Genomic DNA, 21,346 nt, shown 5'->3' on the forward strand with positions numbered 1-21,346 from the left:
TCCACATGCGTTTCCGTACGTTCCACATAACACAAACAACAAAAAAGCAAACAGACAAACCAACCTTCAAACAGAAAAATCAAACAATAATTTTCTTTTTTGATAACAAATTTCTTCAAAACACAAAATATTATTATTTTATACATAGCCACGCCCAATGATTAGAACTTTTGACACCTTCTCAAATAAACTGTAGTCACCGTGAAACGCCATCCGGTGATAATTGGATGTGCATGTTCATATCGTGTAAACAGGCCGGACGCACACGAACGCGTCGTAACAAGTTGTTGTAATGCGCGATAACATGTCTCCCTTGTCGTCTGGGGGCCGGTCCATTGTGCCCGGCAGGTTGCCACTGATGATGGCGTCCGATAACAGAAGCGCACCTCACGCGGGCGGCGACACCCACGACGAGGGCCAAACTATTCTCGAGTCCTTGTGCATTTAGATAAGCTGTTTGCTTTGTAATTGCACCGAAATAATAGCTTATGACGCAAGCGCAAAATTTCAAATCACTGCACATTAGCTGCACCAAATTGCAATTTGTTTATTTTGTAAGTTATAAGTTAGGCGAGGATGTAATGGAGCAATTTAATTTCATTAATGTGTAATGCAAATTGACACGCCTCGTGATAGAAACGCATCGTACTTATCCGTCTCACGTCTCACTATATCATCCTATTTGCCGAGCGCGCATGTCGTTATTGTGCAATACTGTCATCGATTCGACCCCGAATTTTGGGGTCGCTCCACGTTATCAAATATTTCATCCTTGATTATGTTTCTGTATTATTAGCTATACGGGGTGAGAATATTTTGTAGCTGCGGATAAATCTCAATTTTCCAAGTGATTTTCCGTTCATAAAGTTTTATTTTCAAGTCCGAGTGTAAAAAATATTATTGCGTGTTAAAAATAACATTTTACGTATACGGTTTACAATTTTGTAGCTTTCTAAATATATTATTTATTATTATATAATGATTGATTCGCTCTAATCAGATAGCGCCAATAGAGTATTTCTTGGAAGTTTTTATTACCCCATTAAAACGGAAATGGTAACATTCGTATCCGAATAAGCACTATAACTGTCAATATAACGAGCAGATTGCTTTAAATGAACTAAAAATATATTGAATAAAACCAAATTCGTATTGTACGCAATAATAAATCATGCTAAAAGTATTTTTTATACATTTCCACCGCGGCAATATCCGGGCCCGCGAGATCATTAATCATTGAGCGAATTTAATTTTGACGTTTCGGAAACAACTTTTAATGTTTATCTATACCGACAAATATACGCAAAATGTGCTACGGATGTGCGAATGTATCGTGTATCAATGTCACATTTTGATGGATATTAAATAGTGTTTTCGTTTTTTATTTGTTTGTCGAAAATGTTCGTATTCAATAAACGAACACACAGTATGTATGAATGTAATTAAAAGCTTTAGCTGGTGCCTTGTTATAGACGTGTTACATAACATCGGAGGCACTTGTAATCATCTTCATGAATATTTCGAAGGCTGAGCGCTTGCAATAATGCGCCGTCGACGAAGGACGAGGGCTTGGGCGAGGGCGCAATGAAACCGCTTATTATTTCGTTTATTATAAATTGGGGGGCGGTTTAATGGCCCGACGATAAAGTTAATATTCTTAACTGGACTTAAATATGTTTCGGAAAAAGAAAAATGCTGAAAAATTAACGCGGAACATTTGATTTTTAAGTTTTCAAGTTTTCCACTCGAGTAAGAGGGTAGGTCAAGGTGTCAGATAGTTATAAAGTGAATAAAGCGTCGGTTCTATTAGCACCACCACCAACATCGCATACGCGTCGCAAGTTTCTTTACTGGATGGTCTGAGGATGGCAAAAAGCGTTCTATTTTTATCCTTACGCCATACCGCCGCCGCCGCCGCCTCAGCGCCAATATCACGGAAAGCTTTGGCTTATTTATTACATTATATCGGCTCGTTCACTAAAGCGCGGCGGCTTCCTTTCACGCCAATTAACTACTATTTAATTATCGTTATTTGCTAGATTTATCGAGATTTTGGCGTAAATTGTACCTTTCGATTGCAGCCCTGCTCAATATTCCGACGACAATTTATGTATTTATTTGAGCATAACAAAACAATTAATTAGAATTTAATTTCCGCTCCATAGCCATTTGGATATTTTATTACTAATATTTGATATTACGGTGAAATTGACGCGTTACTCTGGCAAATTTCAAAATATTATTATCCGTTTGTCTATGTGACGATGAGTTTAGTCGTAGTGGTGAGTTGGACGTTAGGCACGTAAGCGAAAAACTTTCCCGAGCGCGTTTCACCACCGCCAATCTTTTGCGCGGCCCCGAAACTTTTTAAATGAATGCGAAAACCGCGTCGTCTCTTTATGGATCTTAAAAATTACTTATGCTTAAAGACAATAATTTCATATTCAAACTTTTTAATGCAATATTTCCCAACGGTGTGTTCAGCACGCGACAACAGTTTGGCGTTTGGCTTTACGCGAGAAATATATTTACATCTTGTTGGCCGAAAGCAAACGTGCAAAATTTTCAAACAACTAAGTCAAACTTTGTTGAAAATGTGCAGAATCCTTGATGATGTTTTTACCGTTTTCATTTTTTATGTGTCAAATTTAATATATTTTTATAAATGAAGTATTATTTTGCTAGTTATTTAAATAAAATCAAAATTCTTTTGAATTTAATATATTCTATTTTATACCCGCAAGCATGAGGGCACGTAATTTCTAATTATATAATATGTTGCGGAGCTATTTGAAACTGTAGTTTAGGAGCGAGTTTTGGAGCGCGTGGCAATGTGAAGAGAAATGAGTCCCAGGGTAAGTATCGAACGTTGGTCGTATGAAGTTTCTCTGGGACAGACCGACACGTTCGCACGTGGCCAGAGGATGCCCCTCGGTGATGGCGCTAGCGCCGCCCCGGCGATAATGGCGTAAATGTTACACGATAGTTGTTTTTCAGCAATAAAGTTTTGATTTAAAGCCGCAGTAAATCCGCGCGCTGCGTATATACGCCTACAGTTCGCTCGTAAAACAAATCCGCGGCAAGTGAAAATAAAACTGATAAAAGCGAAGGACAAGCGCGTGCAGACATGCTTCAGGTACACTTTAAAAGTGGAACGTAGAAACACATAAAAATAAAGAGCAATAGTGGAGAGCAATACGAAATGAAATGGAACTGTGCTGAAATGAGGAGAAATGAAATTGAAGAGTAAAACGCGAGCGCCCTAGCTGCAAGACATGAATTACCGACTCTTTCAGCGGCAACGCATCTTTTCAATGAAATATACGCCAAGATAAAGCAAATAAATGGCTTTTATCGAGGCGCAGCCGGAAAATTCACCGAGAGTTCTACCGAGTGAGCACGGTTCATATTGCGTTTAAATATTTATTCACAAAACGTGTTATTTATTAAAATACAGCTGTTTAGCATTAAATCTGCGTAATTTAAGCTTCTTAGATTTGAGATTTATTAAAACTAAATGGAAATAATTTTTTTACATCTCTAAAATTACATTTTAACATAATTTTCACATAAATCACATTTTTTATAAATTTAATCAAGAAATATTCTTCGTTCTATCTAAATTTATTATAACTATAACTATCAACCTTAAGGGGTTGTTGACGTGTAGGGCTAGACAGAAACTATTAGCACCACCACCTGAAGATTGATCGCGACGCGTCAAAAGCACGCATTTGAATAATTGTTCAACTTGCCAGACTCAATTTTCATGCCGGCGAAGAATCGGCTGGCAAATCGCGCGTGTTAAATCGTATCAATAACTCATAAATAATTGATCAAAGTCAACCCCCCAAAAACTTAGCCAAAACAAGGGCTAACAAAAGATAACATTTCAAATGAATAAATTTTATATGAAATTTAATTTAATGGCGTCCTTTCACCGGTGTTTTAATATATCAGTAAACCTTTTAATGAAATGCTGGCCGTAATTTATTCCGGCCGTCAGTGTGTGTAATATATGAGTGCTGTGAATGTTTGGCATGTTAGTTTTTATGCGAGCGCGCTTCGACGTTCTTGCACTTTGCGTAAGTTGTATTATGTTTGGCGCAGTCAGGTCAAAATCGCTTCCCGAGCCGAGGATTACATAAAACCAACCCGCGCCTTTTCCTACTTTCCACTCTGCGGATGATGCATATTTGAAAAGTTTTAGCTTAATATATTTGCGACGGCTTCTGAAGGGCCAAAGTTGGGATAAACTATAACCGCAGCAATGCTGCCCCACGAGCCGGCGTGTATATGTTAAGGCATGTTTCTTTAGGCGCGTCCGGCGCCTCCACCTATTTTCATTCGTTTGCAATTTAATATCATGTTGGATGTGTGTGGCGATTTCGATAGATTGATGATGTTTGTGTAAAGAGCTAAGGAAGATACGCGTGCGTTTGATCGGTTTTGATAGTTTGATAGTGCGATACAATGGCTTTAGTTGAAGTGTTGTTTACGTGCGATTAGCGCACAATCGCTTTTATCGAAAAGTTTCAGTTATCAAGATGCGGGCGAATTCGAACTTGGACGAGCTTTCAACTTTCAAGTACATAAATTCGAAATCTTGAGATGTTGTAATCAAGAAATGGATTTTCAACATCAAGGTTGTCTTGCAGCACTTCGCATCCATCAAAAAATGGTTTTTATTTATGTCAACAGACGACAATGTTTTATAAATTTTGAAGGCGCATATGTGTGACCCTGCATACGTCGCAGGTATTCGGAAATCGTTGGAATTTATTTTTATTTCGCATAAAAAAGAAACAAAACGAAACGTGTCAGGCAAGAAAGCGGCGCGCGCGTAAAAAGACAGCGAGCATAAAATTCGTCGTTCGGCCGGTGGTTTTATTTCCTTTTTTACTTTTTTTCTATTCGCTTGTCCGCTTTTTGGTTTTAAGTGCCGTGTGCCGCCCGAATCGTGCGCGAGCCGTAGCGATAAAGCGATCTATGAATAGTACGGAAACGCATGATTGTGGTTGATAAAGAGACGCGCGGCGTGTGCGGCGCTCGACCAATCCCGAAACCGGAATCGAAAACCAAAGTTTAATTTTGCATTTCCCATTTCTATTTCAATTCGCGTCCGGAAACAAAATACACGTATAAACAACGCTTTTGTATTGAAATACAAAATATTGTACTCTGTCCCTTTGTTGGCATGTCTAGTGTCGTGGTAAATTTGCAATTTTCAATGTCAAAAACGCAAAAAATGTTTACCACTTAAAAGCCGAAGCACAATAACGAATAAGTGCACCGGGTCACGTTTCTGCTGTCAATTCCGAGTTGTCACTTGGCCTCGCTCAGGCGGCAGCGACTTTTTCAGCGACCCTCGTCGTCCCCACCACCACCTCCACTACTACCATCAGGGCTCTTCTTCATCTTGTTAGCTTTTACGCCGCTTCCTTCCGCTCTGCTTTTAATGATCTACAAGACACGCTTGCGCCTTTTTTTCCGGCTGCTGCGCCGGGCTCGTCGCGCGTCGAATTTCAAACAATACACATTTTTCTGCCGGCAGACTTTTGCGCTCGCTTCTATTTCATTAATATTTTATTAACTTTTTATTGCGCCGCTTTGGGAAAAATTTAATCTCTCGCAGATTCAGCGATCGGTGACGTCCTGTCGACGTTAACGACTGTTAACAACGCCTCGTTATTAAAAATGCCATCATAATATTAAAGAAATTCCGTGGGTAGTTTTACTTGGCTCATTATATATCCGTTTATGTCATCATAAAAGCTCAAGCTATTTAATTTTTTTATTATTTTTTTGGGATAACTCTATTAATTATAAGTCAATCTTTGGAATTTATCATGCTTGCGTTGAAAAAGTTTAAAATGTTCCGATAAATCACACTTAAACTAACTCAACTAAGTTAGTAGTTCGAAGGGGGTTTGCGTTGTGGGCTTAACGCAATTTCGCCGCACGTCGACGTGTTTTACTTATTCCAAAGTTAATTCCTCCGCGCGCAAGGGAGTGACACAAAGACGGTTCGGGCGGTCGATTCAGGTCGCGCGATGAGCCGCAGCAGCCGAAGCCGAAAACTGTCAACTGTTACGTAATCAAATCACGCCAACTTGTTTGTCACAGACTTGCGGGTAGGCAACGCCGCTAGCAGCACTCTGGCCGCCATTTAACATATCTACGCATGCGCAAACGCTTGATGAAATTATGAAAACTTGTTTCTTGCGTCAAAAAACAACCAAAACACACTCGTACGCGAAAAAAACACATTAATGCATACCGCAACATGTGTTTACCCTTTAAGGCGCGGTCGCGCGTCCAACCATCTTGTCATTTCATGCAGAAGCACGTTATGGAAATGATTTCATTTAAATATTCACACAGCTGTCACCGCAACCGGCAACACACTTTACATATTTCACTATTGCGCCCAATACAAATATCGAAATTTAAACGCGGATTGTTTTTTGCGTTGTGCCGTTGTTTCCGCAAGTAAATAATAGCGAGGTGGGTGCTGGCACTTCGGGCGGTGGATGTAATATCTACAATGTGCGTGAAGCGATGATAGCATCGAAAAAGTTCATTAAGCATTCATTGCGCGCCGAAACGCCATTGTTCGCTGGAGCGCGAGGCAAAATCTACGCCCGAAGCCGGTGGCGGAAACGGCGGTGGCGGCGGCGTAATGAATATCTGCGATTCGGGATATCGAACGAACGCCGACCGCCGAGAAATATTGACAAATATAAATTTTTATCGCGTTGAAATCATAACGAAAGGCAATATTTAAACGTCCAAAACGCAAACGTTTCTACAATTTATTGCAGCGCGCGAATCTTTATTGTTTGTATGCGCTGATTAAAATTCATTGAGCAATTTTTGCAGGCAAATAAAAATTTGCGTATTTTTATGGATTTCTCAATAGTCGAGGGAATATTGTCGAAAGTTAGATGCGTTCTCGACATGTTTGAAGAAAACCTGTTTACTTTTCAAGTGATTCCAGCACTTTGCACACCTTGATATAGATAATCAAAAATCTCAAGTCAAAACGCGTCAGCATCACATGTTTACCAACAATATTGAATTGATATTGACATTATATTTACCTTTCTAAATTTGGAAACTTGCGCACAACTTGAAAACTTACCTAAAACAAAACAAGCGTATTATTATTATTTATGTAATTTTAAAGTAATATTATGTTTACGATTATGATAATTTTTCATGAGGTAAATACACGTTGTTTTCGTCTCTTCATAAATATGCGATTTCACGTAACGCATTTCACACTCGTTCAAGTTTAAACGTCCTCGAGTGTCTTCCCTCATGGATACTTTATTTTCAGAAAGAAAAAGCAACACAAACAAGCGCGATATTGTATTCTGGGCATTGAGCTGTTGTTACAAAGTTTACAAAGCTTTGTAGAGATAAATCCACACATTGTATTATTCAAAATATGAAAACAATACAAATATAAATGCAGGTAGATTTTTGTGTATTCTATGAATAATGGTAATCTTTTTCAAGTTTTATAATATTCACTGTTTACATTTTTATAATACTAAATATAGAAAATCAAAGTTGTTACTTTGTGTCACCGCACGCAACAATTCAAGTATTACTTTAAATGTGTTGTACCAGACATGTTGACACAACGTGGCAACTTAAACCGGATATTCTCTAAAAGTGTATTAAACGTCATAGAACTTGATGCGGGAGAATGGCAAAGAGAAATCGGATGCATCAGTTTAGCGTGTTATCGACGCAACGCACACTTTTGGTGGAAGAGAGGCAAGAAAGCGGTATGAAAAGCATCACGCAACATTTGCACTTTAACCACCAGCAGCCAAAAAGCTTCTGACGCAGATGCATCTAATATTCTTGTCAGGGCGCAAGAAAATTAGATTTATTCTTGATGTGCGTTATGAATATGAAATCACCTAGTTTATTATATTTTTATGCAACAATACTCGTATATTCAAATTATTTAATATATGATGATTACCTTTGTCTAGACGAGAACTAATTTCAATTTTAGTTTAAATAAATAAAATTTAAATTAAGTAAAACACTACAATGTCTTCTAAAGTTAGATGAAAGTTTGAATGCAATCTTAGGAAAATAAAAACGGGATGCGCTGAATGCGCATGATGTAAGGGTGGAGGCGCTAGGCGAGGTTAGAATAAAAGAAGAATAGCAACGCGTAAACTCCGGGGAGTTCTCGTCATCATGTCATAAAGAATATTCGTTCTATTTGAAAGTTTCCGCCTGCCCGTTTTCATACAACTTTCTATCTAGTTTGTCGTGGTTAATACAGGATCTGGTAATTGTCTACATTTTACATAGTTACGTTAATAAATAAATTGAATTTTTCTTAAAACTTTCTAAATTGGCAGAAAATTTGAAACCTTTAAGGAAAATTTATTCAATGATTAAGTTTCTTTAACATTTAAAGATCCTGTAGATATGTATAAGCAGAAAAAAAAGATTCTGATTTTTGAAGCGCAGTTGACACGTTACAAAACGTCAACAGTGCCAAGACACTTTGTGCAAGTTTTACTTGCGGCAATAGAGACTCGTTTTTAATGGCTTTGACTTTATGGCGCACCGTGATGTCTCAAAAGTAAAACTTTATCTATCTAAGGATGCCACTTTACAGCCACGTTTGTTTACGTCGGTGTGGTCATTAGCTGAACAACAAAAGCAAACAAATAGTTGATTCCAGGTATATTTACTTTTTGTATCATGCTATTAAAGTGTGGCCTTTATTACGAATGTAAAGATTATTTTAATTTTTGCTATTGGACTCGGAGTTGATGACTACGTCAAGATGAATATTACTGCCTTTATTTCCTAGATATAAAATTTCTATTTTAATATCTTTTGCGTTTATGCATTTTTGTACCCTGTTTTTTTTTACGGTGCGTACTTTATCTTGGTAAAAAAGCACTTGGGAAATGAACCAAAGGGGCGGCAACTAGCACGTGCGCCGCGTGAGCCATCTGCGATAAATTAAGGAATGTCATGCGAAATCTGCTTGTTGCTTCAATAATCCTAACTGATGTCAGCCGTTCACATCTAGCAATCATTCTAAGTGGCACGCTGCTGTGGAGGCGCCGGGCAATATAAAACCTAATGGTGCTAACATGGTGTGAAACACTTAGAATTTAACGCATGCGTACTTTTTTTTTCTATTGTTTTTGTAGATGCAAGGCGTTTGTTATTGTGTAGTTAATTACGATGTATTTGCGTCTAGCAAGTGAAAGCTCGGAATATAATTACGTTGTTTCGGTAGTGTTTTATTAGTGCGTCGAGGATTCTAGACGGGGCAAAGAAGTCGCACTGGCTCTGGCAGTACTTGTGTACTTAATTAAACCGAATGTAGAGGTAATAATGAGAACCGCAATTATGCACGTTTGCTTGGTTTTTGCTTAATTAAAACTCGTAAATCTTGCCCGAACTTAAAGAGCACGAAATTACAATTAGGACTTTTCACAAGCACACAAATAAACTTTTAGAATTCAACTATAAACCCAATATTATTTTGAAAAGTTTATTAAATAAACGTATTTCGCGTGTGTTAAGTAGTTTTGCGTTAAATGCTTGTTGTAGTTTTCGTTTTCATTGCGGAATATTAGCATTACAAATTTGTGTATCTTTGCGATGCGGCGCTGCGCATATTAACAAACAAATTTAAACGCCGTTAACAATACTCATGGAAGCAGACGAGAGTTGTTGATGGTATAGTTGAGGTGGAAAGTGGCGCTTTGTCGCGCTGCAATTTCATAATTTGCGCATCAATGCGAAAGCGCGCAACGACTACGAGAGCGAAATTAAGATAACGTCCTTATTGTGCTGCACATCCGCCGGTTTGTTATGCGCCCGCCAAGACAGGATGCCGCCAGCACCGGTAATCCTGTTTATTGCTTTTCAAGTGGGCAATATTAACGAGATATAGCCATGCAGTCAAAGCAATATGATTAAAAAATATCTACTTTACTAGATGGGAAATTAAGAGCAGAAAATGAAAGTTTTGGACACGCATTTAATTAATTTTTCTTTTTTTATATTTTCTAAACTTTTCAAATGAAACTTTTATATGTTTCAGCAAAATAAATATTTTTATGAATGTAAATCTATAAAATTTGTCGTATTTTTGATCAGTGGTAAAATTTTTATTTGATTTTTAGCGCTCAATCATGAATAAAGCGTGGCATTAGTTATACGCGAATGATTCGTTGTGAAATATCAAGTGAACGTGCTTCGGTGTTGAAATAGAACGCATTTGTTTAGCGTTCGTACGGCGTCGTAAGTCGTAAAATGCGAAATAGCATAAAGCAGATTTTGTGGCACGAGTGCTTTGCTCACACATATGAGACGATACCGAATGCCAATAGCGCCTGAATATTGTATTACATTATATTCGATACACGAGCGAATTTAACAAATGCGTTTTTCATACGCGGCGCGTATCTAGAGATACCGGGTTTCCGGTCATTGCACGTCTAACGAATAAATTCAGCCGCTGCACGCATAAACATACTCTCCCGTATTAGATTTCGGTCATGCTCGACGGCGGCGCAACTAATGTACTTTTTTATCATCCTTTTTGGAGGATGCTGCGTGTGTGCAGCGTGTTTCTACTCGAGTTTCCACTCCGGGGGTGTTTCTCTACCGTAAAGATCGAAGATATAACATTTGTGCAGCTTTTGTGGAAGCGGTAGCAGAGACATCTGCTGTTAATATCATAAATTACGGCCGAATCGTGTTATAATTAAAGCATCTAGATTCTTTCGGCGGCGCACGCCTGGCGAGGCGAAAGCATTTCGTTTAATTAAAAATGGTGCACAATGGCGGCGAGGACACAAATACCGACGTGTGCCGACACCCCACCGGTAATGCCCTTCTTGTTCGTTTTGTACACTCCAACGGAGAAACAAATTAAAAATTAATTCATTGGAAAATGCAAAAAAAACACACAATAAAAACAATTGTGTACGTTTTTAAGCCTAAAAATTAAACATACATTTTATTAGTTTTTTTTCACGGTGCAAAAATCTCATGAAATCTGTGTGAAACATAAAAAAAAATCATTTCACATGAGTGAGCTCAGATTGGAACAATGTAAGCTTTTATAAAAAAAATCATTAAAGTCTACCTGTTAGATTTTCTTCTGAACGCTCTTTCCAAAACGTCTCTGGAGTAATTTCTCTTATTACTTGCGGTTTAAATTTTTGGTGTTTTACGTGTCTTGCACCCGTTTTTGTAAGAAAGGAAAAAATTAAATCGCTAACAATAGACTCCCCGCCGACAGTTTCCATTTGTCTTCATTACGAGCGCTCATAATAGAATAAAATAAAACCGCCGAATGACATTTTGTTATTTGTTACGCACGCAGATTCGTATTTTCGTGTTCGCACTCGCCATTATTTGTAGTGCAATAAAATAAGAAATGGCACGCGAACGTTGGTCGCGGCGACGTCCACGGAGGAAAGAGAACGACCGTGAGAATTAATTCCAAGGACGATGGACGCGGCATGAACCCTCACCGGCGGTGACCGTGAGTTTGGTTTCCTTTCAAGTTCGCGTGACTATGCTGATTAGTAGTGCAAAACGTAACGAATCGAGTTCATATTATTTGGATCATAAAGTGGATGATTTACACGTTTGCCAAACGCCGAACAATTGCGGGACACGTGTAGCGTTTATTCCCAAAACTAGCACCACTAAACCCAAATATTATTATTGATTGTTTGTAATAGGAAGTAAAGAAGTTATTTTAATTAGGTTAAAACAATATTCAGTGCGTATTATTCTACTAAAATGAAATTACTATATTGTCAGAATTAAATTCCCTTCAGTAAAACATTTTTCAAATTAAATTAAAACAAATTCCTCATTTCTAAATATTGAAAAAAGTTAAAGCTGTGTTTTCATAATAATTATTTGAAGTTTTGCCTCGCTCAAATATTGTTATTTCAAAATTTATACCAACTTTTATTACAACTTTAAATTGCAGATAATAAAACACGCAGTAAAAGTTTGAAAAAAAAATGCAACCCTCATAGCAGGAATATTCTAAATATTTTCCCGCAAGCTCTATTATGAAAATATGTCGCGCTTTAACTGAGAATAAACTAAAAAAAGCATTACGTACGCTCGCAATTAGTGTGGGCATCGTATTAAATGCGCAAACTAATAAAACTGCAGCAATAAAGAAATGTTATTAAAACTTTCAGCTCCAAGTATTCCTATAATTTCATAATTTCAATTATCTTTTATTGTACGCCGCGTTGCGCCACATTTTCACTTGGGTTAATATTTATCGTAGCTATTATTTTTACATTCAACGATGGCAATTAGTGGAACATTTTAATTAACACACATTGACTGCATGTATGATTGATTTTATTCGCTTACTCGTATTTATTGAGCAATAATTGTTAAATATTAGTTTTAATTTATTGATGCATGTGTAATAAAACGGTTGCTATGTGAGTAAGATCGATATTGGAGTCTATTCGCGGGGTATTAATAGCACTTTTCTGGAATGTTGCGGGATGTTCAAAAGTCTCGACCGGCCAATCGTCAATACCGTGCGTTCTCTTTGTGAAGAGGCCAAGACTTCCAGCGCAGTCTTCCTGAAGCGGATGCGTATTATGTCGGCGGAGATAAGACTGCTATGCCCAAGGAACCTCCCTTTGGCTGTCTGCCGCTGAGAGCCTTTTAAGTGAACGATGGCGATTGAACTTTCTTGATAGTGTTCTCAACATTGTAAATATAAACTACTTACAGGCGGCGAATTTTCATTTAAATACAAATTGCCTTACACACAGCCAACCAAAACTACATAAATAAATATCTTGAACGTAATGTTTTAGTTCTCGCTGAATGTGTTGATGAAAGTAAGAACAAGATGATCACAAGACGTAGAGATAAAGCAAAACAAGCAGAGCAAGCTAATGAGATAAAGATAGAAGCCGAAATTCGTTTAGAGATAATGACATTTGTTTTCCTTTTGCATTCGGCTCGCCTTCTTTGCACTCACGTTCGCTTTGAGCTTTCCCACACTCACCCACTAACACATATACACTACATACGTTTGCCCAGCAAGTAATTTATTTCCACCAGCGCACCATACTTTGCTTTATGATATAAAATTATGATTATCTTGTCATAAATGTAAACGACAGCTAATTATTTATCATTTTTCGCCTAGATTTATTAAAATTTTGCGGTATTTTTTTATATATCGGAAGACAGTTGTAAACGTGTGCTGGCAGTGGGAATTATTCATGTAAACGGGGCGTTGTTTGTTCACGCGAGGGACAAAAACCTTCGCGCAAGATACGGGTATATTTAGCGTTTGCTCGCGCATTGTTTCGCAATGTTTGTGTAAAATATCACGTTGCCGACCGCATCAGCCGCATGAATATTGCGCGTACATTGTACGAAACGCCGACGTAGAATTATAAAACCTCGCGCTTTGTATGCCAGAAACGTGTATTTCGGTGTGGGAATGTGTGGACACGTGGTTTAACGAACTGCCACAATACTAAAAGAAAACGCATGCTTGATGACTTGACATAAATCAAATCATTTTAATGCGAGCAACTTAAAACACGCGTTTACACACATTCTGCTCATTAGGTTGCATATATATTTAGTTTATCGTGTTTAAACATCTGTAATATTACGACCTCGTTGATTTTAGTTCAGATACTTAAGATTTTCAGATAAAACGCTTTTTTCTACTTTAACAATGCATGTAAATGTTAATGCTGCCACGCCCTAATTCTATTCGCTAGTAGGCCCTAATCACATCTGTCGTTAATGTAGGTGTTCAACACGTCGCCGCTGTGTTCATTTAAATAAGAAATAATTATGTCGCTCTGCACTTGACCATGACCCAGAAGGCTGTAGAAACAATTCGTATACTCACACACCTTTGGCACAGATCATAATCCATAAGTAATAAATGGTTTCCACACATTCTGCTCCGGTGGCAGTCGCTTGATTAAGTGTTTCCAAACTTTCGGCTATCGAGCTAGGCAACTATCACGGATATCGACGCGAGTGGCAATATTTTTCACCGCCATTGTGATAGCTGTGATTTATATGCTGGACATAATGATAGTCGCGTTTATTTATCGTATGAGCGCAAATAAAATACCGGGTAGGTTATAAATTTATTTCTTTTGAAATGCAATCGCAGTGCAACGTCTGCAGTTGTGAAAATTGCAGGAGGAAAACATATTGTGTGGTTATGCTTCCGGTAGACTGGGTTTTCGGGGGATTGTAGATTATTAGCGTTCTACTGTAGCAGAATCGAAAAGCTCTACCTGAATTTACGTCGACACCTAAATTTCGCTCTGAATTAACTTCTAAAGCTCTAGTTAATAAGATTTTCAACTTATTCACGACTCATTTTGAAAGTTTTCGGTTTTGTAATCATGTATTTGGTGGAGTTGAGTGTTGAGATTGGAAACAGCCAGTATGTTCTTACAAAGTTTTACACTTAGCATACACTTTATCGCGTAATAAATTGTTATAATCCTCGGCACTAAAATGCGGATTTTCGAATACGAATTTCGATCCGATAATTTACTATTGCCATTGATTATGCATTGGATTGGATTACAGTTTGTTATTTACGCGTTAGAAAGGTGCATTTTAAAAACGAGTGTTAACATTTTTATTTCGGGAAACCTATTTTATTTTGTGAGTTTATAGTTTGTGAGTTTTGCAACACAGTTAAAAAAGGCTTCGAGGCTCATGGGAATCAGCTGTGGCGCACCGAGCGAAAATAAAGCTTTTGATGGATATTCAAATGTAAACGTACACGTAAAAAAAAGCTTAAAAGTTGCTGTTTTTAAAACTTGGAGTTTTTGCACTGTGTTTATTTATTTTTTTCAAATCGGCAGCGGACAAATTGGACAAATTGCTAGTAAAAAAAGCAAATTTTGTGGTTTACTTTGAGAAGGTTTTTGTTTCATTGATAAAAAATTAAAACAACTTTTTGAGATAGAAGTAAAAATATAAATTTTATTTATAACCGCTACTATCACGCCGACAGTATTGCAGATAAGAATGGCACACCCAAGAGAAAAAGCCAGCCGACGATTGCTGGCCGTGGACCATGACATTAGAACCTCAAGTCGCCTTTCTACACTTGCGTGCGGTAAGTACGCACACCCTCGGGCGAGAAGAAAAGCCCGCAGGTCGGGCAGGTCGGGTTGATTGATCGCACGACCGACCCGAAGAGCATTTTTGCGTTATTCAAACGACCCGCGCGACGACTCCATTTAGAAACTGCGGCATTCCGAACGAGCGAACCCATCGCGCACCTTTCCAACCCTCGCGTCCCGCCGACTCGACTTCATTCCGCTCTAGTCAGTCCTCCTCCTGCAGCTGTTGTGTGCCTCGCCCCCGTTTTAGTATTGCTGCACAATATTTCACAGGTGAACGTCGGCAAAGTCCGAGGCCAAGTGAGCGTATTAAATCCCACTGTAATCAAATTAGGAACGCTTCGGCTGGCGCCGAGCCGGACGGACGCTTTCCGCTCGATGCCCGGCGCCTCCACTTGAACAAACCGCGCGGAAGGCGCTGCATGCGCGATGCGCACAGGCTCCTTCTCTCCTTCTCGGCGAAAAACGTATGCTTGGGCACGGTCGGGGTAATGGCACGTACGCGCCGCTTACGAAACGAATAAATAAGCATAATAAGCTTTGTTGTGCGATCGGCGGATAGTAAACGCGTAGGAAACGCACCAATAACTTTGCGAAATGTGCCACACTCGGACGACGCCTGCCAGCTTAGGAAAATTCATTTCTATGTTGAGTAAATATTGACACAAAACACAAACCGAATGTTTGTATTAATGCATATTTAGTTGTTATTATACTAGCGAACTTTCGAAGTAGTTCGGGCGGTTTCAGTTTGCGCGTGAGGAAAAAACGCGATCCTAATGCTGATTTATTGAGATAATTTCGTGTGCTCTGCGCAAGCCGGCGACTATTACAATTGTCGCGCTCGCGCACCAAGGGAAAAAACTCTCAACTAAAAGCTTGATTGATATGCGCGCACATTACGTTTTGCATTCGTCGCCACCCGCCGCAGAAGAAGCGATCGTAAATTTCAGCATCATGCGGTTCACGAAGCGAAGTTAGAAAGTTTCAATTTTTTTCCTCTTTTCTCCATCGGATCCTAAGCGCTTCCGCAAACTGTAAGATAGAGCACTGGTTACTTCAGTGAAGTAAGTGTTTAAAGTAAACAAGCGTGTTTCAACTGTAAGCTGAGATCGAAAAGTTTAAGTTTACAAGCACTAAAATGTAACAAATTTCAAAAATTTTGCTAAAGATTAATTGAAATGTTTGTGATTTATTTATCCAGCTGAACACACAACTCAATAACATTTGTACATATGAAATAACATGTTTGCTTACGTCGAACACGTCAAAAAGCATCAAAAAGTTGGATGATTTTTCATGCCATAATAAACATTGCCAATTAACATTGGCGCATATTTTTGCATCGATTGTTTCTCTTTCAAGCAGTGAGTCGAATAATTGCCACTGCCAAAACAATCAACAGAACGAGCTCGCGCCAATCAAACAGACTCAAGCAGACACACAAACATACAGCATTTAACATTAAACTTGTTTAATTATAAATTAATTGTTTTTTGATCATTCGTACGAGAATCGAAACTGGTGCAACAATTATTTATTCATGCACGAAAGTTTCATATTGGCAACACATCATACATCACCAACTTTTTCAGCAAATTGTGTGTTTTATAAATGATTGAATCATAAATAAAACGTGTGTTTGTTTGATAAAACTTGAATAACACACAATAAACAAGCAGAAAACTAGTGAAACATAATTTATATTTTTGCTGCGTAAAAGAATACGTTTCTAGGGAAGAATCATTTATCAATCAGTTGGATCTGCGAACAGTTTCGTAATTCCGACAATTAATTTACTCCCATTTATTGATTTGAACGTGTAAACCTATGAAGCGTTCTCTTCCGATTGCAAAACTATTCGAAAATTCTTTCTGACGCCAAATTTCAATTACTGCCGCAATGTTTACGTACCGTAGGTCTCTTGGAAAGCACGACGCGCGCTCCTAAATTATGGCCCATAATGTTGTAATCACACCTGAGTTCCACGCAAGTTTGATTCGAATTTAATTAATTTACCATCAAATTGAAGTCGAGTGCGCTTACGCCGCCGCACGTGTTTAACAAACACCCGCTGTAGTGCCGGAGCGAAATGAAAACGTTACAAACATACAAATAATGTCAATATTTCCGTTGGTGAGTTTGCGATTTTGCGCCACGGCTTGCAAAATTTCCGCAGTCGTCAAGCATGACGGGTACGAGCGCGTGTCGTGAGTGAGGCGCAGACCTGCTTCAATAAAATTGCTTTCAGTCAGATAATTTTCTCCGCGTGCGTGTTTTTTTATTTTATTTCGCGCGCTGCGTCCGAGCCGAAAGCTTTCGCAGCGACGTAGTCAAGGGAACATGTGCGTTTGAAGCATGAAGCCTCGACGCGAATGTTTTCGCGCTGCTTTGCGCTGAGAAGATTCGAACAACGCGTTTGAAGCCGTGGGGTTTGTTTGGCTTGAACGGTGTATGTGAGTGTGGTTTTTTCTTTTGCTTCGTTTTCCAAATAGAGGCGTTCGAGACGAAATACGTCAACAACTCAATTTTGGCATAGTAACTTATCTGCGATATTGCGCCTCAGTCGCGATTTCGTTTGAAGTTTACACACAAACTCGCGATTTATTATTTGCGGATGGTTGACACGAGTTTGCAGAGGCGAAGAAAAAACCTCGCCGGAAATGTAGACACCACAGAAGATGTGACCTCAAAATCAACACGGGAAAAAAATTGTAATTTTTAACATGAATCACAGATGAAAAGATTTATTACCCGCTCGTCTGTTTGTAGCAATTTATTTTTAAACCACAGTGAAATCTGTACGCATATACTAGCGCAACACGAATTAACGATTAATTGTAAACGTTTTTCGTTCCGACCATAACTGGATGCAATTTTTCATGCTGACCGCAGCAAGCCACTGCAAAAACATTCGAAACAAGCAAAGCGACACTGAATTGCTCCGAACGGAATTGAAAAACTTTTAAATGGATTCACAAACATGCTGATAAACTGCCGATTCGATTTACACAGCGAATTAAAGTTGCAATCGCAGTTATTTTAGCGTCAAGAAAAATACTTTGTTAACGTCATATTTTTATCAAGCAAAAGTTGAAGTGGAAGTTGACGTACCGTGTAAACTCGAAACTCTATGAAAACCCTTTTTTCTGCACTCTGGGGCAATTTATTTTCCGTATCGATTTTAATTTTGTTTTATAATCCAGAGAGTATGTCGGGCGGGACTTGACACAGGTTCACTGTTCGCATCACTCAACATCTTCAACATTTCAGTGCAACATGACTAGTTGGAAATTCCAAATGAATACGCGCAATGACTAGCATAAAATGAAAATGTGAAATGCAAAATAAAGCGTGAAAAAATAATAATAACATCAATTTTTACAGCGGGAATATAATAGTTTAGTTTAGTTGAAAACAGGCTATAAATCTATAAATATCGAGTTGTCTCGAACAAGAGGCAATTGAGCGGCGTACAAAATGCTCGAGTCATACTCCGGTACACTATAAATTTCGCTGATACTATCTGTAGGTAGAGCAGATTGTAGCCGAGCAGGAGAAACGTGTACATCGGCCTGCCTGTCTCGGATCGTAAATGTAATGTAAGATATAGTTATCGTCGATAATGTTATATTGTCGTACAAACTAGAAAATATTTTATTTTAAAATGATAACAAAATCAGCTACTAATTAATGAAAAATAAATACATAGATTTTTTTGTATTTTACATCAATATATTAGTCAATTTCACAGATCGATTTTTTGGTCTATGAAAGATCAAATGAACGGGTCAAAAAGCATTTAAAAAATTCGCTAATTTGAAATAGTGCATCAATTGATATTTTATTGCTTTTACTGCTTTTGCTACAAATACCTAACTAAAGTAAATAGAATTTCGCGAACGCTTTATAACAATAAAATATTTCTGTTTTTGTTGGCTATTGTGCGAATTTCAGCAAAATATGAATAAAGAAATATCAATATAAATTTGGAAATTATAAAAATATATTTAAACGAGAACGGGATATTTGAAGCAAAAAGCAAAATTGACAGTAACGAATTGACGTGGATTACTCATCCTGCAGGTCTGGCCCACGGGGCAGGAGGCTGTCCACGTGTTGTTCGGACATCGCGTAAAGTTTCGTTTCAATTCAACGTATTGATATGGATGTGCCGTCGACGCGAACACAAGTGATAAATGATTTTTGGTAATTAGCAGTACGTCAATCACAACATCAAATCAATCTAAAAAGACATAGCAAATTTATGTACATACTTTACAAGGTAATTCTTGATTTGGAAGTAAAATCACTGAGAGAAAAATATATAATTCGGAATCATTTTAAATGCCGAATTATACGTCTGCTACTTGTTGTTTACACGCTTCGCATGAATGAATGAATGAATAAATCTTGGAAATATATTTATAAGCACTGTAAAAGCAGTTTGGCGCGACGTTTATGGCGTGGCGTCTACGAGCGCGAGACAAAACGATAATTGGAAGCTGGAAGCAGGCTGGCGAATTAACGCGGGAAATGGAAGCCAACACGCCAAAAATCGAATCAACTAATGAAAAGGTTATTTTGTTAGCACGCGCGCTCGACGACGCGCTAAGCGCTAAGCCGTTTGGTTGGGTGGAGGCGCCGAGCGCGCATTCGTATACGGCTTCCTAATTTGCACTTGCACAAATAAATAGGTAACAAGGAGTAACATGATTATTTTATTATGCTCTAAAGGAGATTAGATTATCCGCGCAAAATTTGTTTGCCAACGAGATGAAAAATATTTGTGTTTCCAGCGGCCGGATTAAATTTACACACAACAGAAAATATGATTAATAATTAATTACCAGAACGTAGACGGCGAAGGGCATAACCACGACGGCGACGAGAAGATCGGCCAGCGCAAGGCTGACGATGAAATAGTTTGTGGCGCTCTGCAATGTTCGCTCCCTGTACACACTGAGTATCACAAGCACGTTTCCGAACAACGTGAAGATGGGAAAGAGGACGAGGATGAGCGCCCAGAAGTTGCGGTCGGGCAGGACGTGCGGGTCCGGCACGTCGGTAGCATTCGGGCAGACGGTGATGTTGCTCACGTTCAGATATATGCAGTTGATCAATCGGCGATCAAAGGAGACGCCGTCTGCATCGATACTGCCGTTGCCACTGCCGGAGAAATTCAAATGGCTAAAGTATTGATCGATGTCTTCGACGATCAACATAAAGTTATTATCGCCGGTTTGATTGTGATCATAGCCAATCGATGGCATCTCGGTGGAGGCGAGAGCATCCAGGTAGTCGCCGCTGCCGCCGCCGTTGATCTCCGGTGGCGGCTGAACGCGTTCGTTGGTTCGATTCCACTCCTCCACCATATTCATCATTTTTTTCGGCACTTCACTAACTGTGCAGACTCTTCTCGCAATGTTTTAATGTTTTTTATTTGGTCTCATCTTTGGTGGCACGGTGACACGTTGATCTGGTTCATCATGAATTTTAAAACCGCGCGGTGTGGTCCACGCACAATCAATCATCCTCGCGTCTCACACACACAGTTCTGATGCCAACACATTATCACAACTTTTTTTAAATTACATATTTAAGTTAATAATTTTTCTTAATGTCACCACGTTCAATAATCCCACCGTAAATTAATAATATTTATCATATTCAATCAATGAATGATTACATTATGTTTATTTTGAGTGTTATTGGTGCACGTTGTGAGCTCGCGCACGATTTTTATTTAATTTATGAATCGACGATGAGATGAGTGTGCGAAAGTGGAAATCGGCGGCGGGGATCGCGTGGCGGCGCGCTCGGTACGAAGGAACGTAGTGGCGTGCCTCGCGCACGGCGCTGCCCTGCAGGACGATCGGGGGTTGTGTAATGGGATACGCGTCGGCGCCGCATCGTCTCCGAAAACCTCCGAGCGCGGCGAGGCGGCGTTCTTTTTGCACCCCCAAATGAAAGGAGGATGAACGCGCGAGCGTTTCGCACACATAATAGGGAATACTCCTGTCCTGCACTAGCAGGACACGCGGCTCAACAGTTTTCCCCGCGTTTTTTTTTCGACGCACTGTCGTTTTGTTTGCATTCAGCCGTGCAGCTAACGAGCGTTTTATGGCGTTTTTAAATACTTCAATTTGTGTCTTTTAACA

The 21,346-nt window shown here is 38.9% G+C and overlaps 1 protein-coding gene across 3 annotated transcripts in view; it reads right to left on the reverse strand.

Annotated features, from left to right (window-relative positions):
- The window catches only part of Dop2R (dopamine D2-like receptor), a 61,693-nt gene extending 40,688 nt beyond the window's left edge, over positions 1-21,005 (reverse strand). For all 3 annotated transcript variants that reach the window (XM_065303107.1, XM_065303106.1, XM_065303105.1), the window contains exon 1: positions 20,036-21,005. In XM_065303107.1, the coding sequence (XP_065159179.1) occupies positions 20,036-20,569 (534 nt within the window). In that variant the 5' untranslated portion in view covers positions 20,570-21,005. The remainder of the gene's footprint in view (positions 1-20,035) is intronic.
- Positions 21,006-21,346: the final 341 nt, after the last annotated feature.

This window comes from Atheta coriaria, unplaced genomic scaffold (genome assembly GCF_025399875.1).
Source record: "Atheta coriaria isolate IRGN ID8LTWV9N9 unplaced genomic scaffold, Caltech_Dcor_3.1 hic_scaffold_5_pilon, whole genome shotgun sequence".
Lineage (NCBI taxonomy): Eukaryota > Metazoa > Arthropoda > Insecta > Coleoptera > Staphylinidae > Dalotia > Dalotia coriaria.